This window comes from Ixodes scapularis, unplaced genomic scaffold (assembly GCF_016920785.2).
Source record: "Ixodes scapularis isolate PalLabHiFi unplaced genomic scaffold, ASM1692078v2 PGA_scaffold10__122_contigs__length_95168666, whole genome shotgun sequence".
In the NCBI taxonomy this organism is placed as follows: Eukaryota; Metazoa; Arthropoda; class Arachnida; order Ixodida; family Ixodidae; genus Ixodes; species Ixodes scapularis.
In genome coordinates, this window is record NW_024609836.1 from 93,351,101 (window position 1) to 93,375,704 (window position 24,604).

Consider the following 24,604-nt stretch of genomic DNA (forward strand, 5'->3'; position numbering starts at 1 on the left):
CGTCTCATTAACTCAACAGATTGAAGAAAGACCAATGACCTCTGTTGTGAACGCATCGTGGTGCAGTATATTCGAGATAAAGGGATCTATAGGAGAGTGGAGAAACTGGTGGTATATAGCGTTAGTCTCCTCGTTTTGAAAACTCTCAACAAACACAACTCCCGCCTTGACGTTTTGGTTAGCTAAGGACATGAAGGGACCTTTCTACGTCTTATCACCATCTCGATATTTCACCTCCGGGCGGCGTATGTACCAGGAAAGGAAGGTTCACCCCCCCCCCCCCCCCTTAAAGTACCAGTCTGCTGATGTCCTCGTGTTGTTTCACAATCAAACTGAATTCTATATGTTCAGGGGCCGCTTGGCCCTGCCTGTCTTTGTGGACAAAATCTAGAGTGGAGGGAAATGGGAGAGGGACAAGGGGTGCAAGTACGCGATTCATCGGGGCAAATCTTCGCTTCGACCTCTCGAACAAGTGGGCTCCATTGTTGCACCGTGAGGTTCCCGCAGAGTCGGGAGGAGCTAGGCCACCCAAACAAAAAAACGCCCTTTTTTGTTACGACACATTCCTTTGTTTCCGATTCTGACTCGTCACGCAGCGAGCGAGTCCTGACGGAGGCGTTGCCGTCGCAGACGGAACAACCAACGGATCGTTGACAAAGGATCGACTCATTCAATTCAGCCAGAAGGTCCCTGAGTAAAGAAAAGAAAACAAAAACACATACGCACAAAAACATACTTTTGTTTTGGCGTTCCCCACGACGTCCCACCAGGCGGAACCTGTTTACCTTCTACCACCGAAAAATACGACAGAAAGAAATGCAGACAAAGAAACGCACAAACGCCGAAAAACGTTCGGAAATCGAAACATTTCCGTTAATAAGGAACGCCTCACTGGAAGCCACTTGATCGACACTCCGACGGTTCCGTCAGAACCGACCCGTGTTATTTCGTTCGTTTCTTTCGCGTTTCCTCTCATTACGGCCGGGTTCTTGGTCGATGGTGGCGGTGAAGTAATCGGCCCGAAGGGACCCGGGCGTTACCCCGCCGCACACACACACACGTGGGAGCGGTGACTGCATTCTGCCAGGTGGTCGGCAGGCATGCGGCGGCGGGGCGGGCTGCTGCCAGGTTTTTGACGCCGTTAATTGGACCGAACCGACGACAGTGTCCTAATTACCGGCACTGTGACCGCCACCGCCCCACGTCGTGTGTCTCGCCGACCTCAAAGTCTCCGGCCTCGCCCTCCACCGCCGCGCGCTCGGAAGGGACGCCGTTTTGCAAGCACGAGGCCGTTAAACTTTCTCGATAACCCCCACCCCCGAGGCGCTATATCTGGCCGGGTATTGCGGGAGTGTGAAGCACTATATACCCGGAACTTGGTCAACGTGCCAAGTTGTTTGGGCGTACCTTGCGAAGGGAGGATCCCTGATTCGATCCCTCTTGCTCCTCCTGGTTTTGATCAGCTGATTAAGCTCCAATTCGAACCAGCTAATCAGGCAGCGCCGAAAGTGCATTGTCATGGCTCTCGTCGTCTTTGTGCGTCTGCTGTCAACGGCTGAACCAATGTCGCGCAGTAAATGCACCGAAATCCTGCGTTTTTCTTTTGTGCGTGATTGGTTCTATTCGTGTCTCTCACATCGTAATTTTTTCTTTTTGGCGTTCTCATAAAAGAAAAAAAGACTCAATCTCATTGGCTGCGAAGTTATAATGAGATGCTAATGAGATGCTCGGGACACGCCACGCCCTGAATTACTTTGACTGTCAATGAATGCATCCTAAAAAAAAAAAATGTGGAGCGTTTTTTTTTTTTTTTTTTTTTTTTAAGCACTTGGGAGATGCTGCAATTTACGGCGAATTACGAAGCAGAAAATATGTATAGATTTAAAAAAACAAAAACAATCTACGCTGTGGCAGTTTGCGTGACGTAAACACATGCTCAGTTCCAGAGCACCGTACCGGCTTTCATGCGTTTTAAGCAGGTTTATTCTGTGCGTGTCTCCTTAAATCAGAGTTAGATTGTATACTGTACGTAATCACGATTGTGTGTGTCGTTGTTTCGTGTGTGCTATTGCTTTCGTCGCGTATAGCGTTGTTTCTCTCGTGTAGCAGTTAACTCGCGTTTTATAATTTCACATTTCTGATGTCGCTGTACAAGTTTCTAGAATTTTGTTATCATTGTATACGAATTCCTTTGGTGCGTGCATCACGACTGCTGGTTTCGGTGGGGCCAGCCAAGCTTGTTTTCGCAGCTTTATTTCCCTGGTCACCTTTCAACATTTCGTTTTGTTGGGAAATAAAGGAATTATTATTATCATTATTATTTTTCAGCGCCATTCGCCGAGCTGTTTCCATAGACTAACGCGATTTCTCCCAAGTGCGTTACGGGAAGGTTTAGATGCACTGGATTTCGTAAGCCGCTATCACGTGTATACGCTATTGCATCATACAAAAAGCAGTCTGCAGACACAGGCCTGTTTCTTCCTTGCCGGACGGTCACATTGATCGTAGAAAAACTGTCGCTGCGTCGTTTGTATAACGTATGAGCAGCGCGACCGGCGTAAAAGGCCGACGACCAGACTCCAGATTCTGCAAGGCAGAACATCCTCCTCATAATGAGGGAGGAGGAAACAGGCAACGGTGGACAGGGTAGAAGGGGGGAGAGAAAAGTACCAAGACAAAGCTGTGCTTTGGTGCACATGTGCTCGAGGTATAGCGAGACCAGCGTCACCTGTCGGTATACACACTTACCACTCGCTCTCATATAGTTGCCCGTCCTTGTGAGCTCTCTGATCCGCTGGCGGATTACACGAGTTTTCTTCGCATTCCCCGCGTTTCGCGGGAGCCGGACGTGGACGGCCGGTGTTATCTAGCTCGCGCCCCTGAACCCTGCCGGTTGCTACGCGGTCTCTGATCCGGCGGCCTTCGTTTTGCCGGGGACATTGAGAGGAATTGAGAGTCTTTGCTTTGGCGATATATATTCCTCGATCGCATCCTCCCAGAGCTGCTAATACAGTTAAGGCTGCTTCACACTTGAAACTGTTTACGACCGAGTGCTTTAAAACATATTGGGATCTTTTACGACGCAATAACACACTGGAGCCATCGATTGGGAAGCCGTCGAGGACATTTCAGGAAAATTTCTATCCTGCATCATCGTTTTTTTTTTGTTTTTTTTTGCTTTTTTGCGAAAAATTTATGACAATGTTATAAACGACCATTTCTCATACAGAAACACGATACGTACAGAGCGCGACATTGTTAGCGCGAACAAGCGATCGCCGGTTTTTCCAGTTTTTTTCTTTGAAACCAAGGGATGTCATCCAAGTTGTTATTGCTACAGAAAGAGCTCATTTAGTTTTTTTTTATGTAAGCAAGAAAATTTCGTGCTCGCTAACACTATTTAGAAGCAAAATGCGAAAATGCGCCGATGTCGTGTTCGCGCTAACAGTGTCGCGATGTGTACATTTGAAACATTCGCTCTAGTGAAATGCAGTTGCACGGTCACCTCACATTGATGGCCCCACCGTACCAGTCTGTTCTCACGTCCTAAGAGATCGCAAGAACTCGGTCGTATAAGCAGTCGTGAGTGTGTGAACTGGACTTTATGCTTGCGCGAGGAAAGACTCGTTCACACACTCGTAACCGAGTACGACCGAGAAAGACAAGACCGATTTTTAAGCTTCTTGCGACGTCTCAGGACCGGATGCGATGCTGCGGAGCTGGTCCTAAGGCGTCGTAAAAGGCTTAGAAACCGGTCTTGTCTCTCTCGGTCCTACTCTGTTGCAAGTGTGTGAATTGAGCGGAAGAGCATCGCAGCACCGGAAGTCAATGAAACGGGCCTTCATTGTGTCTTCTTCCTTGTGTCCGATGTTTTCTTTTTGCGTCTTAAGCACCATTCATACACTTGCAACTGAGTAGGACAGAGAGAGAGACAAGATGGCGTATAGGACCATGTGCGCTGCTGCGGACCAGGTCCTCCGTCGTCGCAAGAGGCTTAAAAAAACGATCTTGTCTCTTTCGGTTCTACCCGGTTGCAAGTGTGAGAACGGCACATTACACCATGCTTCCTAACGTTCAACAACTAGCCCAATTACAAGTTCTCTTCTCCATAGCAATAAATACAACACGGGTGGCGACTTCCCCCTAAGTAAACCAGTGATATATACGCACACCCCAAAGCTGCGTTCAACCCCCCTTCCCCAAGAACTTCCTAGACAAAATCTACAAACAGCGAAACCACTAAAAAATATCTATATATATATATATATTTTTTAACTTTTCTTAAACTTGGCCAATCTAAGATAAAGACCTGCAGTATCGACTCTCGATTCCTCGACTGCCTTGTGGGCGTCTCCATTCTGGTGCATACAATCGGGGAAATAGAGATCGGAACTTATGATGCTCGCGCTTTTCGCTTCATGATTTATTCTTCGGTGTTCTTGTCAGCTGATGTCGCAACCTGATTGGCTACGGAACCTGATTGACTGCGGATCCTGATTGGCTGCGGTACCTGATTGGCACGCAGAATTGCTTCTGAGCTCGCAGACGCGACGCCAATGAAGAGAGCCGTATGGCATACACGCTTCCGCCCAGCCCTCGGCGCTCCCAATGTCATCCGGAAACTGTCGGAGAGCCGCTGCTACGAGCACGAAACGACGTGGGAAGGGGATGACACCGCGGCGTGCTTTCACCCCCCGAGCGCACTCTGGGAGGGAGAAAGAGAGGAAGGGAGGAAGAAATAAAAATGGCTACCCACCGATGCGATCGAATCACGGTGATGCACAATCGCGGAAACGCGGAAGAAGACGTCTCCTAAACGATCGAATCGGGGACGGGCCGATCGGCGACGCACGCCGCTCAAGTTGACCCATGCATGCAGCAGCCGTGGACACGGCGCCCCTGTCATGCGACGTCGCTCCAACGTTGCCAGCATGAACGAGCGCGCGTGTGCGCCGGTAATGCGCAGTTCCCGATCCAACTGAGCTGAGCCGAGAAGGGGCACTGATCACAAGGATCGTGCGGAAGGGAACACTTATGCGCGAGATCAGGCACTTCCGTTGATTGAGGCCAAGGGATCAGCCAGTAAAAAAAACAACTAAAAAACAACGTCTCGCCAAATACGTTTCTCTTTTGTTGCTATCGATAGGCGATGTTCACTACAAACGCCATATTTGAGAGCGGTGTTCATTACGCATGCTAAGAACGAGCTCCTAGTACTCCTTGTTTGCCAAGAACGCCAATCTTGTTGGAGATTTGAACAGTTGGAGGCTAGTCTGCTCTGCAATGTTGTCAGGTTGAAGATTCACTTGGTCATTGCAGAAGTGCTACCAAAACTGAGGCTTTCAACCTTCAACACACTGTACTCATCAGTGTCGTTACGCTGTGGTCGAATTGATCAAGAATGATCGTTGGTTCCTTCATTGCGTTCTCGTAAAATGCGTTCAATGAGAGTCCCATCTTCCCGGACTTCGTTTCTTTTTTCTTGAGATCCCTGGATGTAAGCAAGTGTAGTGAGTGCGTGAAAGCAATTCCTTACCGGTTTCACGTTCCTCGTAATCCGCTGTCCTCGCGGAATAATCTGGCGACTGACTTATAAAGTACATCCTGCCACCTTGCTCCGACGAACAGCTTTCGTATGCTCCGTTACGCCTATCTGCATGTCCGTGCACCTTAGCGACTCTGGCGCGCGATTACCTTGGTGGCACCAGACTCGCATGCCCGGAAGCGAAGCGTTGCATACGATGCATGCGATATTTTAGCGGAGCATGCAAACTTCAGCTGGTTCACTCGCTGCTTCGAAGCAGTGCAGGTTGCCTTCGCGCGTGCCCTGTATCAGACATGGCTCATATATAATAAATATTACGGAGCTCGTATGATTTATGGTGCGTTCTCGCTGAAAATTGTTCCCGCGAGGTAACGGGAAAGTCACCTCAAGAGTGACGACGAAGAGATCGACATTTTATTTTTTAGCGCCGTGATTTATGCAGGTATGCGACATGGTGATACTCGTGGCATTCTGTGTTGTGTGTTCGAAACATAATCTTCTGCAGAAGCCCCACAATATAAGCCGACGTTTTGCAAAGGGGCTTAGATACTTTAGGGCCTGAAGAAGCTTAGCCTCTATACATGCATGCACCCAGGAAGATAAACTTTTTTAACGACATATTGTTTTCAGCTCTGGAACTTCAGAGTCATAACTTCTTCACGAACTCAGAATTCTATGGCTCTGCAGGGCCTCAAGAAGGTATACGGGCCTTCAGTGCATCAATAATCTAAGTTTCTTCAGGGCCTCAAGACGCAATGGCTCTTCAGGTCATCAGAAATCTATGGCTCTTCAGGGCATCAAGAATAAACTACGTTTCTTAACGTTACTTTGTCTGAGGTTTTTGAGACGTACTTCCTGAAGGTCTCACAAAGCTAAATCTCTGCAGGCAGCACCTGAACATTCCAAGCCTCTTAACGAATCGTTGGCTGCCACTCTGAGGCTTCTGCGGGAGGTTCCTCTTAAAGTTGTTCTTACCACCTTCTACCGCGCTCGTATTTAATTCGTTTTGAGAGTTTGGCAGCCGCGGTTTTACTGCTTAGAAATCAGGCAAGGTTGTGGCCTGTTTCTTTCTTCTACATGTATGACGGCTTCTGACACACTGCTCATACAAAACAGTCTGCAGACATGTTGGACAGACATGCTTCGAACATGCTTGACACATGCCCGTGGATAGTTCTGTCATGCGTGTCTACAACGAACATCGCGTCTTTTGAGCAGTGTGCCCGCGGCTTCAAGTAACGAGGTCAAAGATGTCCGCACCCACGAAGGGCTGCACAGTTGCTGAAAACCATTCTTTCTCTATGTTTGTACCAGGGGGCGCCGAGGAGTTCAAGTGTCCAGAGCAGTTCGGCTACTACGCGGACGAGGGCGACTGCAGCAAGTACTTTGTGTGCGTGTTCGGCGACGCCCTGCACGAGAGCTGCACGGGGGGCCTGTACTTCAGCGTGGAGCTGCAGACCTGCGACTGGCCCAGGAACGTCCAATGCGCCGGCGGTGAGAGAGGTTGCGTGCCTCATTACTAGCGCCCCTCCCGCTGCATGTTTGCGCAGGCAAAACACCGCTGTAGTAGATCCACAGACTGCGTGTCCCTCAAGCAGACTTACACGTAACGTGTTATAATTGTACCTTGTTCCTCCCTACGGTAACAAACGAACGACCTACTTACTTTTGAAGAGAAGGAGCGGGTAACGCATTTTAGTTATATTTTGATAAAGTAACGATTAATAGAGTTCCTTCTAGAGGGAAACGTGTACAACATACCCAGCTTAGTTTTCACCCCAGCTCAAGAATGTATTTTGCGCGACGAGGAAACGCTAGACAGACCAGAAAAAATGCGCACAAGGTATGTCAATAGAGCCACAGCTATTCGTGAATGAACGTGTTAAAAGCGATGACTTATTAATGACGACAAATATTGGAAGCCCCTACCGCTTCCTAAAAGGACACATTCAGAGTAACGGGAAACTAACAGGTTTTTCTTTATTCTCAGTGACAATTAACGTACTCGCTAACTTTATGAGTAAGTAACGAGTGACGGTATTATGACGCTTTATTTGAGTAACGTGTACATGATGTCTTCCTCCGCGTGAAGTTTAATGAAATATTTTTTCCTATTACTGCTATGATAATCTTGACCCGGATGAAATCATTATCTTCTTCACTCGCACTCGAATGGATCCGAGTTACTCCGACAAATCGTGTCACGTGACAAGACAGATAGAGCAACGCTGGACGCGGGTAGGTTTTCGAACGTCAAGGTACAGGGACTTTACCCTAGAGTAAGATCGAGTAAATATTGGAAAACGGCCACACGGTCACGTGACGTGGTGTCACGTGCCTCGCTCCGACGCTCTTTTTCGGAGCGCAAGTTCGTCTGCTTCTTCTGAAAGGATTTTGGTGACGTCAGAAAAACACCAAGCTCTGATTGGCTCTGATTGAAGGATAGTAGGTAGATCTCAAGGCAGCTTGCTTTGAGGTCTGCCCCCTATCCTTCCGATCAGAGCCAATCAGAGCCTCTCGTTTTAACGTCACCACAACCCCTGCAGAAAAAAAAAATAAAAAAAGAAAGCAGACGAACTGGCGTTTTGCATTGGGTCGCGGGGGCCGTGGCCTCCAAAGTTCGCCAACTTATCGTGAAACGGAGTATGAAACGGAGTATTCGGGACTTTTAGCAAACCGTTACCGTGTTCCGCGTTCCGCACTACCGGAGCCTTTGAAGAGTGCTTTGAAGCGGACGCCCGGGTGATATACCATGACCTCGGAGCGCGCGCTTAAAAGCATGCTCCAAAATCTCCGGTCTTGCGGTACGCGGAACACGGTAACGGTTTGCTAAAAGGGTTAATACGTTATTGATATGGTCACTGTTGGTAGCACCCTACCGCTCCCTCTGCTGGCTTGCTCCAACCTTTGGATATTCACAGTGCACTATTCGATGGATATCCGCTTTTGAGATGTCAAGAATCAACGAGCAGTCGTAGATTTCCTTCCGGATATGTCAAGAATTATTCTTCTTCACAGAGTATTTCAGGTCAGAAATCTGCTTCAAGAAGGAGGGGCGCGCAACAATATATGCAATTCTGTAGGTAATTATTACAACAAAAACAACAAACCATAAGAAATAGCGATCAATTAGGTATATTACATATTCAAAGGTTGGTAATTATACTAGAGAAACAGACAAAAATTTTACGAACAGTGTTTATTCTGATCTCAGCTCTACAGCAGGCATCTCTGGTGGGGAAAAAGAGAAACTAAAAAAAGCAAAAAGAAAAAAAAAGGAAAGAGGTAAAAAACAAAAATAAAAAACACTGTTATTATGTAAGTACAATAAAACACTAGAAACACTTTGCTTTTGCTCACTTTATCGCATATTATTTTATAAACATTTTTTATCGACTAATGTAATTGCCTATCGTTGAATGCAGAAAATTGTGCGCATAGGCGTCTTTTGCAGAGTCGATTTATGTGTATCAGTGTATCATTACTTTCAACGATTAATACTCTTAGCTTTTGACCTCTCGGCTGGCAGCACGCTCAAAATTAAATATATTAAATAAAATATCAAGATTGTAATCTATTAGTGCATGGTGCTGGAAACGTCTTCAGGCAAACCTATGTCAACGATGGTGCCTGCAGGAGACGCGCGAGGAAATGAGTACCCCCAACTGACAGGTCGTTTCTCCCGGTTTCAGCGGCGTCCAAGAAATCGACGCCGTCTCCGAGCAGAGAAGAGAAGACGTTCGGCGGCAGCCAGCGCCGGGGCACAAGCGGTGGCAGCCGGCGAGGCTCGTCGTCGGGGCGCCAGGTGAGCGAGACCACGCGACCACGGCAGCGCTACCGACCGACGACCACGCCGACCACCACCACGACCGTCAGGACCACGACCACGCCAGCGCCGACCACGACCTCCCGCCGCTTCCCGACCACCTTCTCCGAGTACCAGACCCTCTACGAGGACGGACTCCGCAAGAGGCCGCAGCAAGAGGAGAGCCAGGAGAGTGAGGAAGAGGAGGATGAGGAAGAGGAAGGCGATGACAGTGGGTCGACGGAGGTGCCCGAGGACCGCGACGGTCCGGGCGTCACCCCGAGCCTGGCGGAGGTGAAGGGCAGGAAGCCCGAGCCCGGACACCGTGGACCGCTGTCCAACAGCTACGACCCGCAGCAGCCCCAGTATGATGAGGCCGTGCCGCCGGTCGTGGACTCGGAGGGCGGTATCCACGTGTCCGACGGAGGACGTCCAGATAAGTTCCTCGGCAACGGCAGGCCGCAGCAGCAGCAGGGCCAACAGCCACAGCAGACCCAGAAGCCAGACAGGGGAACCTTGAGCGTCTTCGTGAAGCCGCTCTACCGGAACACGGGCGACCAGAAGGACAAGGAGAGCGACCAGGTGTTCAAGAGAGACCAGACGGCCATCTTGGCGGCGCCCAACCCGAGAGACCTCGAGGACGACGTCTTGCCCGTCTACTCCAGCAACAACGCGCGGCCCGCGCCCGGTGAGATCAACAGAAAAGACGTGGTCCTTGTCACGTACCCCAGGGACCAGAACAGGTACCAGTACAACGGGGGTTATAACAATGAAGACGAGGACGACTTCAGGGCCTTCCTGGAGCAACAGCGACAGCAGCTGCCCAACTCCCAAAGAGAGAATAACAATGCGCAGAGGATCCCCGGCGACTCCAGCATCCGTCCGGCGAGTCGCGGCCGCAACAGAGACGCCAGGTACTACCCGAGAACTCCGCAACAGACCCTCCTGTCCCAAATTCCGCCACCACCGCCGGTCCAGTCGATCCAGCAACAACGTCCCCCGGTGACCCAGACGTACGTGTACGAGACCAAGTACCCTCACAAGCTGGACGCCGTGACTCAGGCCCCCACCAAAGCGCCCACGTACCCGTCGTACCAGGACTACGACCACAATTACAACCTGCAGTCCGAGTACGCCTATCCGGACGAGGACGACGCGTACCACACCACCACCACCCCGCGTCCGACGCCGCGCCGCCAGAAGTACAGGACGACCACGACGACGACAACCACGAGCACCACGACCACCACGACGACGCCTAAGCCGTCCAGGAGGCCCTTCCCGAAGGGCTTCAGCAGGCCGAGCACGAGGGCCCCGTCTCCGACGACCCCTCCGTCTCCGCCGGCGAGGCCCCGGAACCTGTACGCGACGCCGACGCCCCTTGAGACGGCGGCGCGGTGCGAGGCCCGCAAGTGCAGGCTTCCGGACTGCCACTGCGGCGGCACCGACGTGCCGGGCGGCCTGCCCAACCATGAGGTGCCGCAGGTGGTCCTACTCACGTTCGACGACGCGGTGAACGACCTCAACATCGATCACTACACCGAGATCTTCGACACCGGCCGCAAGAACCCCAACGGCTGCCCGATCCGGGGCACCTTCTACGTGTCGCACGAGTGGACCGACTACGGCCAGGTGCAGACGCTCTACTCCAAGGGACACGAGATGGCCTCGCACACCGTCACGTGAGTCTATAGACTACGATGCATTCGCATGTAACGAAACGTGTTTGCGACATCCCTTCAGCACTACGCCGGTTCCAAGGAAAGGGGGGGGGGGGGGGGGGCTAGTGTCTAGAAAGAGAGGGGCCTACGGGAGGGGTTATGGTCGCTGTCAAAGAGATACTTGTACGTGACACGCGTGTTACTTGTACCTTAATAATTTTTTTCGGTGACGAAGTAAAAATAGTACGTTTTTGATAGAAGGAACGAGTAACGTATTTTTATTAGTCTTTGATGAAGTAACGAGTAAAGGTATTCAGTTACTTCTGGAAGGGGGGGCAACGTGTACGACACAAATAAGTACCCGACCTAGTTCTCGTCCCTGCTCGCGTATGCTACTTGCACGAAGAGAAAACGCTAGATAGACCATAAAAAGATGGGCACAAGGTATGCCAGTATAGCCACAGTTATCTCCGAATGAACACGTTAAAAATTAAAAACTATTAACGACGGCAAACATTGGAAGCGAGCTTCGTAAAAACGACACATTCAGAGTACGAGAAAATAACGCGTTACTTTCAAGCTGAGGTAACGCGTTCCATATGAATCGCACTAACGAGTAACGTACTTAGTCACTTCATTTCAGTAGCGCGTACATGTCTGGTCAAGAGCAGCCAAACTCTTTATCCTATCCCCGCTGAACTTCCACTTGGCGACCGCACCCAACAGTGGAAGGATACCATACATAACCTCCATCAGGTATGCCCCTCGGTCACCCGGTGCCCCTGGGTTGGCCCTGAAATTAAAAGTTCCTCTCTATGACCCTCTTTCCAATTTTCACGTAGCCCGAGGCACATGAGAGGGAGCACATTACTGTGATAGCGACGCCCTCGCTCAACGTAAACTGCTCCAATAGCTTCCCAAATGGCTACGTCCTTGTACTTGTCCTTGTGGTCTTTTGTGCGCTGTTTCATTCGCCTCCCGTGCAACTTCCATTATCGCGGCAATTGTCCACTGGATGAATTAAGTGCGGCGGCGAGGACCTTTTTCCTCCCTATATCAGTCAGAGCGCCCGCAGAAACGTACCGCGCTGTAAGCACCCATCTTGAGCCTCCTTCGCTCCGTCACGAAGCGATCGTGGTCACTCGTAAGCACATCCATCATGCTATACTTGCTTCCCCCGTAACTTGGCAAAGGGCGAATGCTACGGACCCGTCCAGCTAATCAGAGCGACGGAGGCACCTGACAGCCCTTACCAAAGGAGCGAGAGCGTATTTCCCAAGAGCAGAAGCAGGAACTCCCCTCTTACCCTCTTTTGTCCCCCCGCTTTAGCCCCTCTAGAAAACTTGCCCGTAACTCAAAATTCATACAAAAGCGGTTTTTTTCTCTCTCTCTCCCGCCCTTGGCTTCGACAGCTCTGCAACAGCAACTAGTGACGTCACGTGTCCACCTCCCACCCGGTGATTGGCTTACGGAGACCGTAGCCTTCGCCGTTGACCAAGCTACGCTGGGACCGAGCATTTAGAGCTATTTCGGGCGGCCTGCCGCCCAGCCACTTTCTCCGACCGTCGAGTCGAACCTGCGAACTTACGCGCAACGGCGATACAATGGAATCCCTCGGGCGACTGCGATTATATTCTCTCAGCTGCCACTCGTCCGGGAGCCGATGCCCCTCGCGGAGTACCTCCGACGCCTAACCTACATTCCGGAAGAGACGCCAGTTAGCGAACCCCCGACGATAGAATGCTTCGAAAGAAAAAAAAGTAACGTGTGTATATGCCATCAATAACTGCGAGAGTTTTCGAGCGAGAGAAACACTCGAGGCTAGTCCTCATTGTCGTCCCCATTGACGACAGGCTATTTCATTTGATGCTGATCGATGGTTAACCTTGCACATCAACTGTCCACACACACCTTTCGAGCGCTTATCACCCGGTTGCAAAAGTGCCAAATCATCGAGCTGCGGCGTTTGATACTTCGCGGAAGATAGCTTCAAGGCATGCTCAGACAGCCTACACCACAGGTCAGTAGACAAACATGGCTAGAATGGTCGATGTGCCTTTTCCGCAAGAGCGCCGCAAGGAGACGCCGTGGCATGTTTTTGCATCCCCGCAAACTCGCCTCATGCACGCTGTCACGTAAAACAAGAGTCTTTATTTATAGGTCTAAGAATGTTTGCGACCTCGTGCTTTACCGAAATCTCCGTAATCGTTGTCACTGGCTCTCCGAGGGCTGTCCAAAGCCGCAGCAGCCGCAGTGCTCCTATCGCACAAAAATACACTATGTTCGCTTTAGACATGATGATATCATCATATGTACATTTAGAACATGTCTGCAAACAGTTTTTGTGTGATCGATGTGACCGTCGTAGAAGGAACACCTCAGTCATTGTCTGCGGACTGTCTTTGGTATGATGTATAGCAGCGGGAACGCGGTATAAGAAAACGCGTGCGGGAACGCGGTATAAGAAAACGCGTGGGAGTTTTAGAAGTGTCCACAATCAGCCACGGATGGTTCACTTCGATAAAACTAGTTTGTGTAAAGTTGACGCCATGAAATCCCATTGTTATGAAGCTCCACACTATGAGGTTTCAAACTTTGCAGAAACTTGGTAGCGCGTCCACGCTAAGAAATTTCTGCACCTTTGCCCTCCGGCAGAGCACGAAAAAGTAGGGCAGTTACGGCTGTCTATACTTGGCACGTCCAGTGAGTGACAAAGCCCAAAAAACGCGTTTGGTTCCAAAATACAATCGCCAAAGGGACACACATGACGCTTTGTTTTGCTCATTGCTCTTGTGGAGATCTCCACTAGAACCCACATCATTTTGCATTGGAAAAAGAAAACTACTAGTCATAATGTGGTAAAACCTAAAATGAATTGGAAAACAAAACAAAACATCTGAACTGCGTAAGAGACAAAAAAAAAAAAAAAAAAACGCCATCAATGTTTCTTTTTTTACTCAGTTATAGGTTTTTACTACGATGAATTCGTCTCCACTCATACCTTTTTTTTTTCTTTTTTTTTTGCAACTGTTCTTAAGACGTTTTGGCGGTTGTGCACGGGCGCTGCCGTAATCTGCCTTCACGTTTTGTTCTGCTTCACTTTGTCCCCGCGCTAACGGGACCGGTCATTGCATTTCTAGACCCCACATTCCCCCTTCGTTCAATGCTGACCTCTGTGTATAAATAAATCGTCAGCGTCGGCTTTAGTGGCTCCACATGTCAGCCAGACAAGAGAAGGTCAGCGATGGCGGTTCTAATCTGGCACGCGCTGAAGGCGCCCGCTAAAAACAGTGGCTGTGTCGTGGAAGACGGGTGGCGGGATAGTTATTCGAAGGACCGCCCGCCTGTCCGTAGGGTTCACTGCCGAGCGAATCGGTCAGCGACCCGTCGATGATTACGCACCACTCGGCTTCCAAACAACCGATCGTGATCGCCTGGAAATTACACCAACGGGTTCTGCCGCCTATATTGGCCGTGAAAATCGCCAGCGTCAGTTTGCCCCTTGCTGGACCGACCGAGCCACCGAGGAAGGAAAGTTACCTGGGTTCAAAGACGCTTCTGATACGAAGGGTCGTGGGAAGCAATTGCGCGTGTAACCTTCAAGCTGCAGTCCCACTGGTGATGCAGCTTATGTAGAAAAGATGTGTGAGGCAACACTGGTCATGCAAATACTCTCTGCAGAGATGTTCGTGTATGACCAGTGTTACCTTCATACAAGAACGAATCACGCCCTGCGTTTGTAAAGTTGTCTGCGACTGTTGACGTCGTTGCGTGCGGCGCGTGCTTCCGCGTCGCTCGCTTAAGTGGAAAGGCACGCGCCGCCGGTCCGCTTTTACCGCACTCCACAAAAACTGTCACTTCTCATAAACTGTGGACGACGAGATAACCCGAGGTCGGTTGCGTTTTTCTCCGGTCTCGATGAATTCTGTCGTCCAGCACCGATTAACGGGACGCAGCTGCATATTTCCGGTCACTAAAGTAAACCTACGATTGCCTTAACGTGGACATGAGCGATAAATGGTTTAACCGCGAGAAAAGCAAACTTATATCATTCACGCGGAAAGAAATCTACTATTTTTGATTCATGCTCTCTAAGCGCGGTGTTGTAATCGGCACTGCATCATTACAAAGTACCTTGGTGTTCATTTTGGTTCCCCCGCTCTCACGGATTCAGCATATCGACAGCCGAAGCATCACGCGCCCTTGGATACTTGAAACGCCATCTGAAATCAGCACCCTCCCACCTGAGAAAACTGGCCTACATAACATTTTTCCGTCCAAAACTTGAATATGCGTCGTCCATCTGGCATCTTCACGAGCTTACCTCGCTGATAACCTCGAAGCAGTCCAAAACCGTGCAGCTCGATTCATTACATCAACGTATTCCTACGACGTCATCGTAACCCAACTTAAACAAACCCTAGATCTTCCATTACTATCCGACCGCAGACTAACTTCTCGAGTGTGTCTCATGCATAAGTTTTACCACAAAAACACAAGTCCATATGACTCCCTATTCTTTTACCTCAAGATAAGATATCATCTCGCCTCAGTCGCAGTCACTGCATCAAACGTATAACAGAAAACACTAGCCTTTAATACCTTATTTTTTTTCCGCAGGTTATAACCATCTGGAACTACCTTTCCCGAGGAAATAGTACTTACATCAAACCCATTTATTTTCCGCCAGTCAGTCACCTTACACCTCTGCTAACCACCGGATGGTCACTGCATGCGCTCTTTATTACTTTTTGTTTCTACTTTTGTTTTACTTTGATTTCTGTGTTTCAAATTATTGTATTATATTCGCTCATACCCCCTCCCCTCTTTATGTGATGCCCCAACGGGCCTAAATGAAATGAAATGAAACGAGCGTCGGAATGCGACGCGCAGGGAGCCATACACGAGAAACGAGACACACGCGATCTTTTCCCCGTCTGGCGACTTAACGTTTTATGTATCTTTTTTTTTAAATATTTTTTCTCCATCTTATTAGCAATTTATTCGAACGTACACAACAACGCCTCTGAACAAGCACGAAGGGGACGGAAAAGTGCCCTTCTCTAAACGACGAGCTCCAATCACCGTGGTGAACAGCCTCGAAGATCCCCGAAGCCGCCAGGTCACACTGCAACGCGAAGAGCAAGTCGTCTGCTTCCATGCGCAGGAGTTGCGGTGACGTCATAAAGACGCTGAGCTCTGATTGGCTCTGATAGAAGGATAGTGGGCAGACCTCAAGGCTGCTTACTTTGAGGTCAACCCACTATCCTTCAATCAGAGCCAATGAGAGCTCGGCGTTCCGACGTTTCACAACACCTGCAAAAGAAGCAGACGAACTTACGCTCCTCATTACATCACGCAAAAGACTGCCTTCAGACACTATCTGAGACGTGTTTCTTTCTCATCGGTAAAACTAAAACCGTCTTTAGACATGTCCACAAGCACGCATACGCATCCAGTAAACTTGCTTCGAAGATGGTTAATTGAAACGTGTAAGCGAATAATTCCGTCGTCCTGTCTACTACGAAAAACGGTGTATTTTGCGCGAGGTGCGAGCAGTGTTGCAGCGGCTTTGGCAGATTTCACCGCGGCCTAAGCCCGAATGTCCGCTGGGTCCCGGTACTGCTCACCCGTCTCACGATTGGTGCTCAGATGGCCTCACGATGTTGCGTTGTACGCAGGACATACTGCCATAGCATGGTATACTGCACTGTCAAAATTTTTTTTATCTACAGCGCCCGAGACTGACTAAACGCTCATTCACATTGGAAGCGGATCCGCGTTCGCAAAGCGGTTGCCAAGGCGGTTGCATAAAGATCCAGTACAATTGCACGCGCACTTGATGTCATCGAGTGCACGTGCACTTGTACTGGATCTTTATGCGACCGCGTTCGCAACCGCTTTGCGAACGCGGATCCGCTTCCAGTGTGAACGAGCGGTAACTTCCGGCTAACTTCCGGCTGTCTACTCATACTCACAGCGCTAGTAGTATTGCCATGCACTGACGTCACGGCACTTGCCATTGTGGTGGACTCGCTTAATGCGTATACCTTTTACAGCATGTATTTCTTTTCTTCGGAGGAAGCAGCAGAAATGACCACCAGCATCGTGCGCTCTCGCTATTTTCAGGATGGTCATAAAATGACGTCACGACTGGTGTCAGTACGGGGGAATATACCTGGCAAGCTGGCAATAGACCTATAGCGCTAAATTACCCGAGCATCGAGGAGAATGCTGGGAATGTAGGTACATGCGCCACACCACACGCGCTCGCCTTCCCTGTATACAAAAGGTTCGAAGTAAATAACCAAAATAAAGCGTTGACGAACGCGCGCGCAAGATGCCATTTGTTTTAGGCATTTGCTTTAGAAAAGTTACTGCTGCAGAAGCCAGCACGTGAAGCGCGTCTAACTACACTCGCAGCATACTCTTGGTGCTTTGGTAATTTAGAAAAAAAAAAAAAAAAGTCTATTGCACGGCCGAAAGATCCTAGTATGACGTAACTACTGGTCGGAGGTTTTTCATTTTTTCTCGCGTTTAGTTACATCTTAAATACTTTACAATTCACCTCTGTAACTCGCCTTCTTGTTTATTGATTTTTTTTGCAAGAACCTATTTAGTTTATTTATTGAAGCTGTGCATACGCTGCAAAATCGGCGGTCGCACTCCTAAAACATCTTACTAAAGACAGTGAGCAGCAGACACTGTCTGAGGTCTGCAGACGAGTTCGAAGCATACATGCGCACGAGGCAGACGTGCTTTAAGCCTGCGTGAGTCGCGTCCTCTGATCATTCTTCCATCGTGTCCTCAGCGAACATCGTGTGTAATGTACGAGCGGTGTGTGGCTTTGGCGTGTAGAATGCAGGATGACCCGCCGACATTTCGCTAAAAGGCTTAACTAAATGCCTGCCGCCATACCCGAGTATTTTTTTTTTGTCTTGTTTTTTTCTCTGGTCATTAAAGTGCGGAGTGGCAAACCATGTCGGCATCTTCTTGCTCAGGAACGCGTGCATTTCTCAAGAGAGAGAGGGTGAAGAGAGGCGACTCCGGCACTTCGTGCTCGCCCTGTCTCCGAATAATTCCTCCATTTTCGCTCGTTTTTATTTTCTTCCTTCGCGCGTTCGCTTCCTTTTTCCCACAAAACTAAAGCGCGGTTGCGGCGGTCTCTGCCCAAGGCGGAAGAAAGCGGAAGCGCGTCCTGCCCACACCGGCTATAACACAAGGCCCGGTCCCCTCCCCCCAAAACGTCATCAGTAGCGGCCAGCGGCTGGCGGCGACGCAGACGCCGTCCAGCCGGCGTCTGCGTCGCCGCCAACGCGTCTCGCAACGAGCGGGACGCTTTAGAACGCGGCGACGCCACGACGAACGCGTCTCTCTGACGCTTTGCGGCGACGCTCGTCGAGCTCCAGCCTGTTTGCCGCTTGAGGCGGGTCGGGCGCCCACTTAAGATGACGTCACTCGCCGGTCTGGTCTTCTGGGTGGCATCGCGGTCGTGCGGCGCGCAACACGGGGAAAGTCCGGGCGTCACGACCGCCGCCTCCAACGCTAGCCTTACCGCATCACGCGCACGCGGCATGGCCACTCGTCGTCGTCGGTGGCGGCGATGGCGGCGGTTCCAAGACCGCCTCGGCCCGCGAGGCTTTATTACTCGAGGGGCAGAAAATGGACACAAAGAGAACGAGGTCCAATTCCTGGTTGTGATGTTGAATTTCTGAAAACTAGCGCGTGAGCGTCTTAATAATATATATATACATATATATATATATATTAATGCCAGTCTTTCGCGCCGGGTGGCTATGGTCACGCTTGCGTCGATTGGACGAGAGCGTTTAAAGACGCAGATGGCGCAAAAGTCGCGCTGTTGGCTCCAGACATGAAGGCACAATCATCTGAGGAGACTGTCTCTTGTACGACGTACAACCTGTGCGTAAGCGGCTTAAGGGCTCTTTCACGAAGTTGCGTCCGACCGCGTTTCGTTGAGATGCGCGTCCATGCTTTTGTATGGCGCGCGACAAGCTGATATTTTGTCTTAGACCTTTTGGTAAAGTGCGCAGCGCCGTCCGCGCGCCGAAAGGAATGCTGGGAAGTGCCTGTATGGAGGTGGCTGTAGCAGACGACGGAGGCGATCCCGGAGGCGACGGGAAGTGCAGCGAGCGGGCGATACATGGAACGCGAGCTGCTGTGCTACCTCCTCTCTCTATCTCTATCTCTCTCTCTATCCATCTCTCTATTTCTATTCCGCGTCCCGTGGCAGAGGCATCGGCTAGGATGAGTACACAGGACGTTCCAATTATTCGTTCCGCGATCGTTTGGAATTTCTTTCGCAAGTTACCGGATGAAACTCGCGACCGCATTTCCCAACGTAATCAAACCTGGTCGAACGCTTCTGTGCGAAAGAGCCTGTGAAAGCAATCGATTTATGTTTTTTTTTTTTTTTTTTCGTCCGTGGTGAATTTTTGACGTACACTTTGTTAGATAGACGTAGTCATTTTCTCAGAATATCTCGGGAAAATACCTGATCTACAGTCGGAGAATCCCTCGATTGCATACTCTACGCGGAAATGCCTTCTCGACACCAGTTAATACACTCTAAAAAAAGCCCTTACGTCTACTTTCCCGCACAACACTCGGAGAGCCAATCACCGCAACTTACGAAGGCAGCTCAGCGAATGACGATGCCGAAACATAAGTTCAGACAAAAAAACGCAGTCTGAGTTTTGACATTATTAAGCAATGCAAGCGTGACGTTTTGCATTGCTTAATGTCACAACTCAGACTGCGTTTTTTTGTCTGAACTTATGTTTCGGCGTCGTCATTCGCTGAGCTGCCTCCGTAAGTTGCGGTGATTGGCTCTCCGAGTGTTCCGCGGGAAAGTGGACGAACAGGCTTTTTTTAGAGTGTAGGCAGTTTTATCATAGCGTTCCCGTACGGAGCGGATTTGCTAGCGGAAGCTCGCGCTGCACCTTCCGGGCGTGCTTTGCAACGCGCGCCAGGAGCGTTGCCGTACCCACTGTAGCCTACGGTGAACGCTACGCCAAAACCGCCTAATGGACTTCCTCCAATCGACTGGGCTGATATGAAAAGATTGACCGTATCATTCTTCGATTAGCCATGCAGTCTGAGCCTATCGCTCTTCTCACTGGTCGAATCGATTAAATGAATTCCGATGATTGGTGTCCAAGTGTGCACCGAGGGCCATTGTACCCTCTATGAAATCCGGTAATTCCGACTCAATTTTTCATCTACAGCTGAGACACCAGACGACCATTGGGGCTGACTAACTTCCCGTTGCTGTACACCGTACATTTACTTTTAAATCGCTGAAAGTTATGAATGGCAAGGTTGAGAATGTGTTTAAAACCTAGGAAGACAGTCTGCGCTTTGGTTCTATGGCGCTTGGAACGCGTCTCCGAGTAACGCGTTTACCGCGTCAAAAAAAGTGGTTTACTGATTTTTTTTTATGAGGTCATAAAAGTGTCGCACTCTCGCCGGCCGCGCTTCTGGCTGTGTGACAGCAGCAGGGGTGAACGTAGCTGACGTATATTCTGCTGCAGGTCGCTCACCAGGTAGACAGACAGTTTATGGAAGCTTCACCACCCGGGAGTTGGGACGCCGCGACCACAGCGTGTTTGCTCCCGCTCTTTGGCGCGGAACTTCTACGACCAACCGCCAGGATCGCGACATGCGACAGCGTGAAACTCCCGCTTTTGTGACGTCATTTGTTGCCACAGGGACGCTAAACACACCGGTCGGAGTCCCGTTCCGGGCACCGTGGTGGCACAGAACTACGCTGTCACCAATGTCACAGCGTAGACTTTTCTCTTCTTTTTTTTTAGGTCTAGCAAAACCGGGCTTTGTAATTGGCCGAGCGTTGTCCGTAGGTTGCAGCGATTGGCTCTCCCAGCTGCTTTGCGGGAGAGCAGACGCTCTACGCGGAGTGCAAGTCGTCTGCTTCCTGCGCAGGAGCTGCGGTGACGTCAAAATGGCGTCGATCTTTAATTGGCTCTGATTGAGAGGATAGTGGGGTACACCGCAACGATAGATTCCTCGAGGCTTCCCACTGTTTTTTTTTTTTTGTTTGTTTTTTTCTCCATCAGCCAATAAGATCCCGGCGTTCCGGCATCATCGCAACCCCTCTGCAAGAAGCAGACGAACTTTCTCTCCTCACAGGCTTCTCAGAGTCCGGGCTGCGAAGTTCGCACGCCGGGCTATACGATGTTGTAAACGTGGGAACGGAACATCGGTGCACCGGCATGGCGCTGCGGGACACGGGCCCTCCGTGCGAGCGGCACTTTTGGGCGTGTCTCCGCGTCCCGCGACGCGGGAAGGTCGGAAAGGCGGCCAGGCAATTACGCGCCTGTCCCGAGGCCATCCGGGCAAACCGACTGCTCTTGTCTCGCGCCGCTCTACAATGGATCGACAACACTTCCTGTTCGGGGGGCGCCTAATCGTCCTGGCATTGGCCGCTGCTGTAGGCTACGCGGCGGCGCGTGCTCGAGTGACACCTCGGAATCACACGTCCGCCCCGAACCCATTTGTTTCCTGTAAGGCCGGCTTCTCCGCAGCATGCTTCGCCCTGCAGCGAAGCCCAACCCTAAACCTTCGGGGGCAGCGACATTTCAGCTTGTGTTGGCTCGTTGCGTGTAAAGTCACTACATTCTGGGATAGTTACGCCATTGCCTTCTTTTCCCGCTAGCCGGACACGAACAAATGCTGACGTACAGACGACCAAAGCCTCGAAAGGTGATCGGCTGATCAGTATTTGTAGCCGTGGCAGTCGCCATTTCGGTCCTTTTTAAATGTTCGATGCTACGAAAGGGTCGTTCCAGATAAGGCGCGCCAAGATCGCTTTGTAGCGTCATCTATAGTGAAAGCGTTCCTCGTCAATATAAGCGTCTTTGCCACTGTGTACGCAATGGACTTATCGATTATGCTTATCTCCACGGATATCTTATTGTTGTTCTTGCGTATTTCGAAACAGGTAAATTATTTTTCCATGCCGCACTGCGCCGACGCCGCATGGGGGTGGCGGTTGCGAAGATCGGCGCTCGTTTCGTCGGTATGTGGATAACGAAATCTCGGTATACGAGAAATGTCTCTATAAAGCAACCCGTCGCGGGAAGTTTCGATCGGCTCACTCACCAAAGAATGAAGAGGTTAAAGAGAAACTGCTCGTCCATGGACCAAAATGGCGACCAAGCGGGTAGCTTGGTGCTACGTTTCCATGATCCAGTTACTTTAATGGCGACATAAATCCGAAGATTCGTAGTGTTTGCCTTTGAGTTGTATACGTAATGGCGTGAACAGTCTCAAGGCTCGTTCACACACTTGCGAGTGTTTACGACTGAGTCCCTTAAGACCTCTTGGGATCTCTTACGACCAGAGAACACACTGGCGCCATCTATCAAGTAGCCTCTCTTCTTTTTTTTTTCTTTTTTCGCGCATCATTTGTTTTATTGCTTAAAAAACATATAAAAATGTTATAAACGGCCATTTCTCATAAATTGTGCGTATCTTTTATCTTGCAAATACCGTGAAAGCTTCGCTCTTGTGGCATGCAGTACCAGGGTCACGTCAGACAGATGACGCCAAGCGTGCAAGTGTGTTCTCTAGAGAGCCTAGATTGTAGAGAGGGTTCATCTCAAACAGTGGGGATCGTTTGCAATTTAATGGTGGACGCCTGGTGCGGAGATGGGTCGCCAATGCGCTTGCGCTGCGGTTTTGCGTGGCGACGAGGAAAGCAGGCGGAAAGGTGGACACGGTCGCAGACGATCAACGCGTTCGTCTTCTCCTTGCAGCTTGTATTGCAAACGCGGCCCGCAAACCACGTGACCTCGATCGACCACTTTGAAGCGACGAGATAAGAGATCACAAGTACTACTCGGTCGTAAACAAACGCGAGTGAGTGGGAGGGCGTTTCGTTACAAGCGACTTCACATTCAAGTTCCACCTCCGAAGTCCACGAGCTAATAATACCCAAGGGGTTACTTGAAAGGTACACATATATACATATATATATATTTTTAGAGCGCAGGTCTTAGGCGCCTGATTCCGCATTTTGTGGCGTCGGCGTCGGCGTAATCGCGCTAAATTTAGCGGGAAAATTGACGTCTCGTAACCTCAACACCAATTCGATTCCCCGCTAAATTTAGCGCTGAATCAAACTGGTAGAGAGTTTTTGTAGATATTTTCTTCCGTCCCGCAACGCCATCTGCAACCCGCTGCGATAGCCGAAACTGTATACAGTGAAGGCCATCGCTGCGCAGGCGCAGTAGCGGCTTCTTCGTTGCCGAGGGCTTAGCGGAGGGGGAAACGCTGTCTACGAAAACTCCCTGGTGTTGAGGCCATGTGACGTCATTTTCCCCGCTACATTTAGCGGGGAAGCTGAATTGGGGTTGAGGTTACGTGGCGTCCATTTTTCAGCTAAATTTAGAGAGGGAACTGTGGGAGGAGCGGAGAGTATGGAGAAGGAGGAGACGGGAGAGAGGAGAAAAGGAGGAGGAGAAGGAATGGAGGAGGAGAGGGGCATACCCTCCCTTTCGTACCCTCCCCGCCTCCTCCTCAAGAGCTGCGCTCTAATTTCACTATACGGAGATTTGTAAACGTATTTCATATTTTTATCTCGGTTTTAGTGCTGATTCAGAGCCGCTGGGTTCTTGCTGCAGCAATCCAGTGGTGGTTGCTGCAACTTAGTTTTATAGAAACTGAAAAATAATGCACTTATTGAGAGATAAAAATGAAAGACATTTAAAAATCTCTGTAATGCGAAATTAGAGCGCAGCTGTTGAGGAGGAGGAGGGGGGTTACGGAGGGAGAATATGCCCCTCCTCCTGCTCCGTACCCTCTCCTCCTCCCCTCCTCCTCTTCTCCTTCATCCCCTCCTCCTCAAATTCAGTTTCCCCGCTAAATTTAGCGGGGAAAATGACGTCACATGACTTGGTGTCACGTCACCTATGAACAAACTCAGCTTTTCCGCTAGTTTTAGCCGGAAAATTGATGTCACATGACCTCAACACCAATTCAATTCCACGGCGGAGAAACTGAATTTTTTTCGCTACATCTAGCGAAGAAACTGAATTTCCCCGCTAAATTTAGCGGGGAATTTAATTGATGTTGAGGTCACGTAACGGGGTATTGAATTGGTGTTGAGGTTACGTGACGTACATTTTTTCGCTACGTTTAGCTCGGTTACGCCGACGGCGACACCGACGCCGCTCAACCCGGAAACGGGCACCTAAGCGCTGCACTCTAAAACAACTAAGGGCGTTGAAGTCAGTAAAGTTTGATTGGCGTGTGCATTTTTTATCGTAGAGTTTAAAAGTCTTTCTGTTTCAACTAGAAAAAAAAAAAAAAAAAAACCTGAATCAACAACTTGACAAGTTTTCAGCCCTTTACACGACATGGGCAATTCGTAGCGGTTCTCATGCACGTAGAATGAATTACAAATACAATTTTAACGCAGTAACGCAATGTGATTAAATTGTTATTTATACAAATTATCAAACTGCAATTGTTTTGCACGAACAGCTTGCTCTATCTACGTTTGTTTGAATCACCCGAAGGCCATAATAGACTCTTTTTAAAAGTCCGTCG

At 49.9% G+C, this 24,604-nt stretch overlaps 1 protein-coding gene across 1 annotated transcript in view; it reads left to right on the forward strand.

Annotated features, from left to right (window-relative positions):
* The first annotated feature begins 402 nt into the window (after positions 1-402).
* The window catches only part of LOC8037194, a 43,581-nt gene continuing 19,379 nt past the window's right edge, over positions 403-24,604 (forward strand). The window contains exons 1-4 of the mRNA XM_040504323.2: positions 403-426; positions 1,166-1,256; positions 6,860-7,039; positions 9,238-11,032. Of these exons, the coding sequence (XP_040360257.2) occupies positions 403-426; positions 1,166-1,256; positions 6,860-7,039; positions 9,238-11,032 (2,090 nt within the window). The remainder of the gene's footprint in view (positions 427-1,165; positions 1,257-6,859; positions 7,040-9,237; positions 11,033-24,604) is intronic.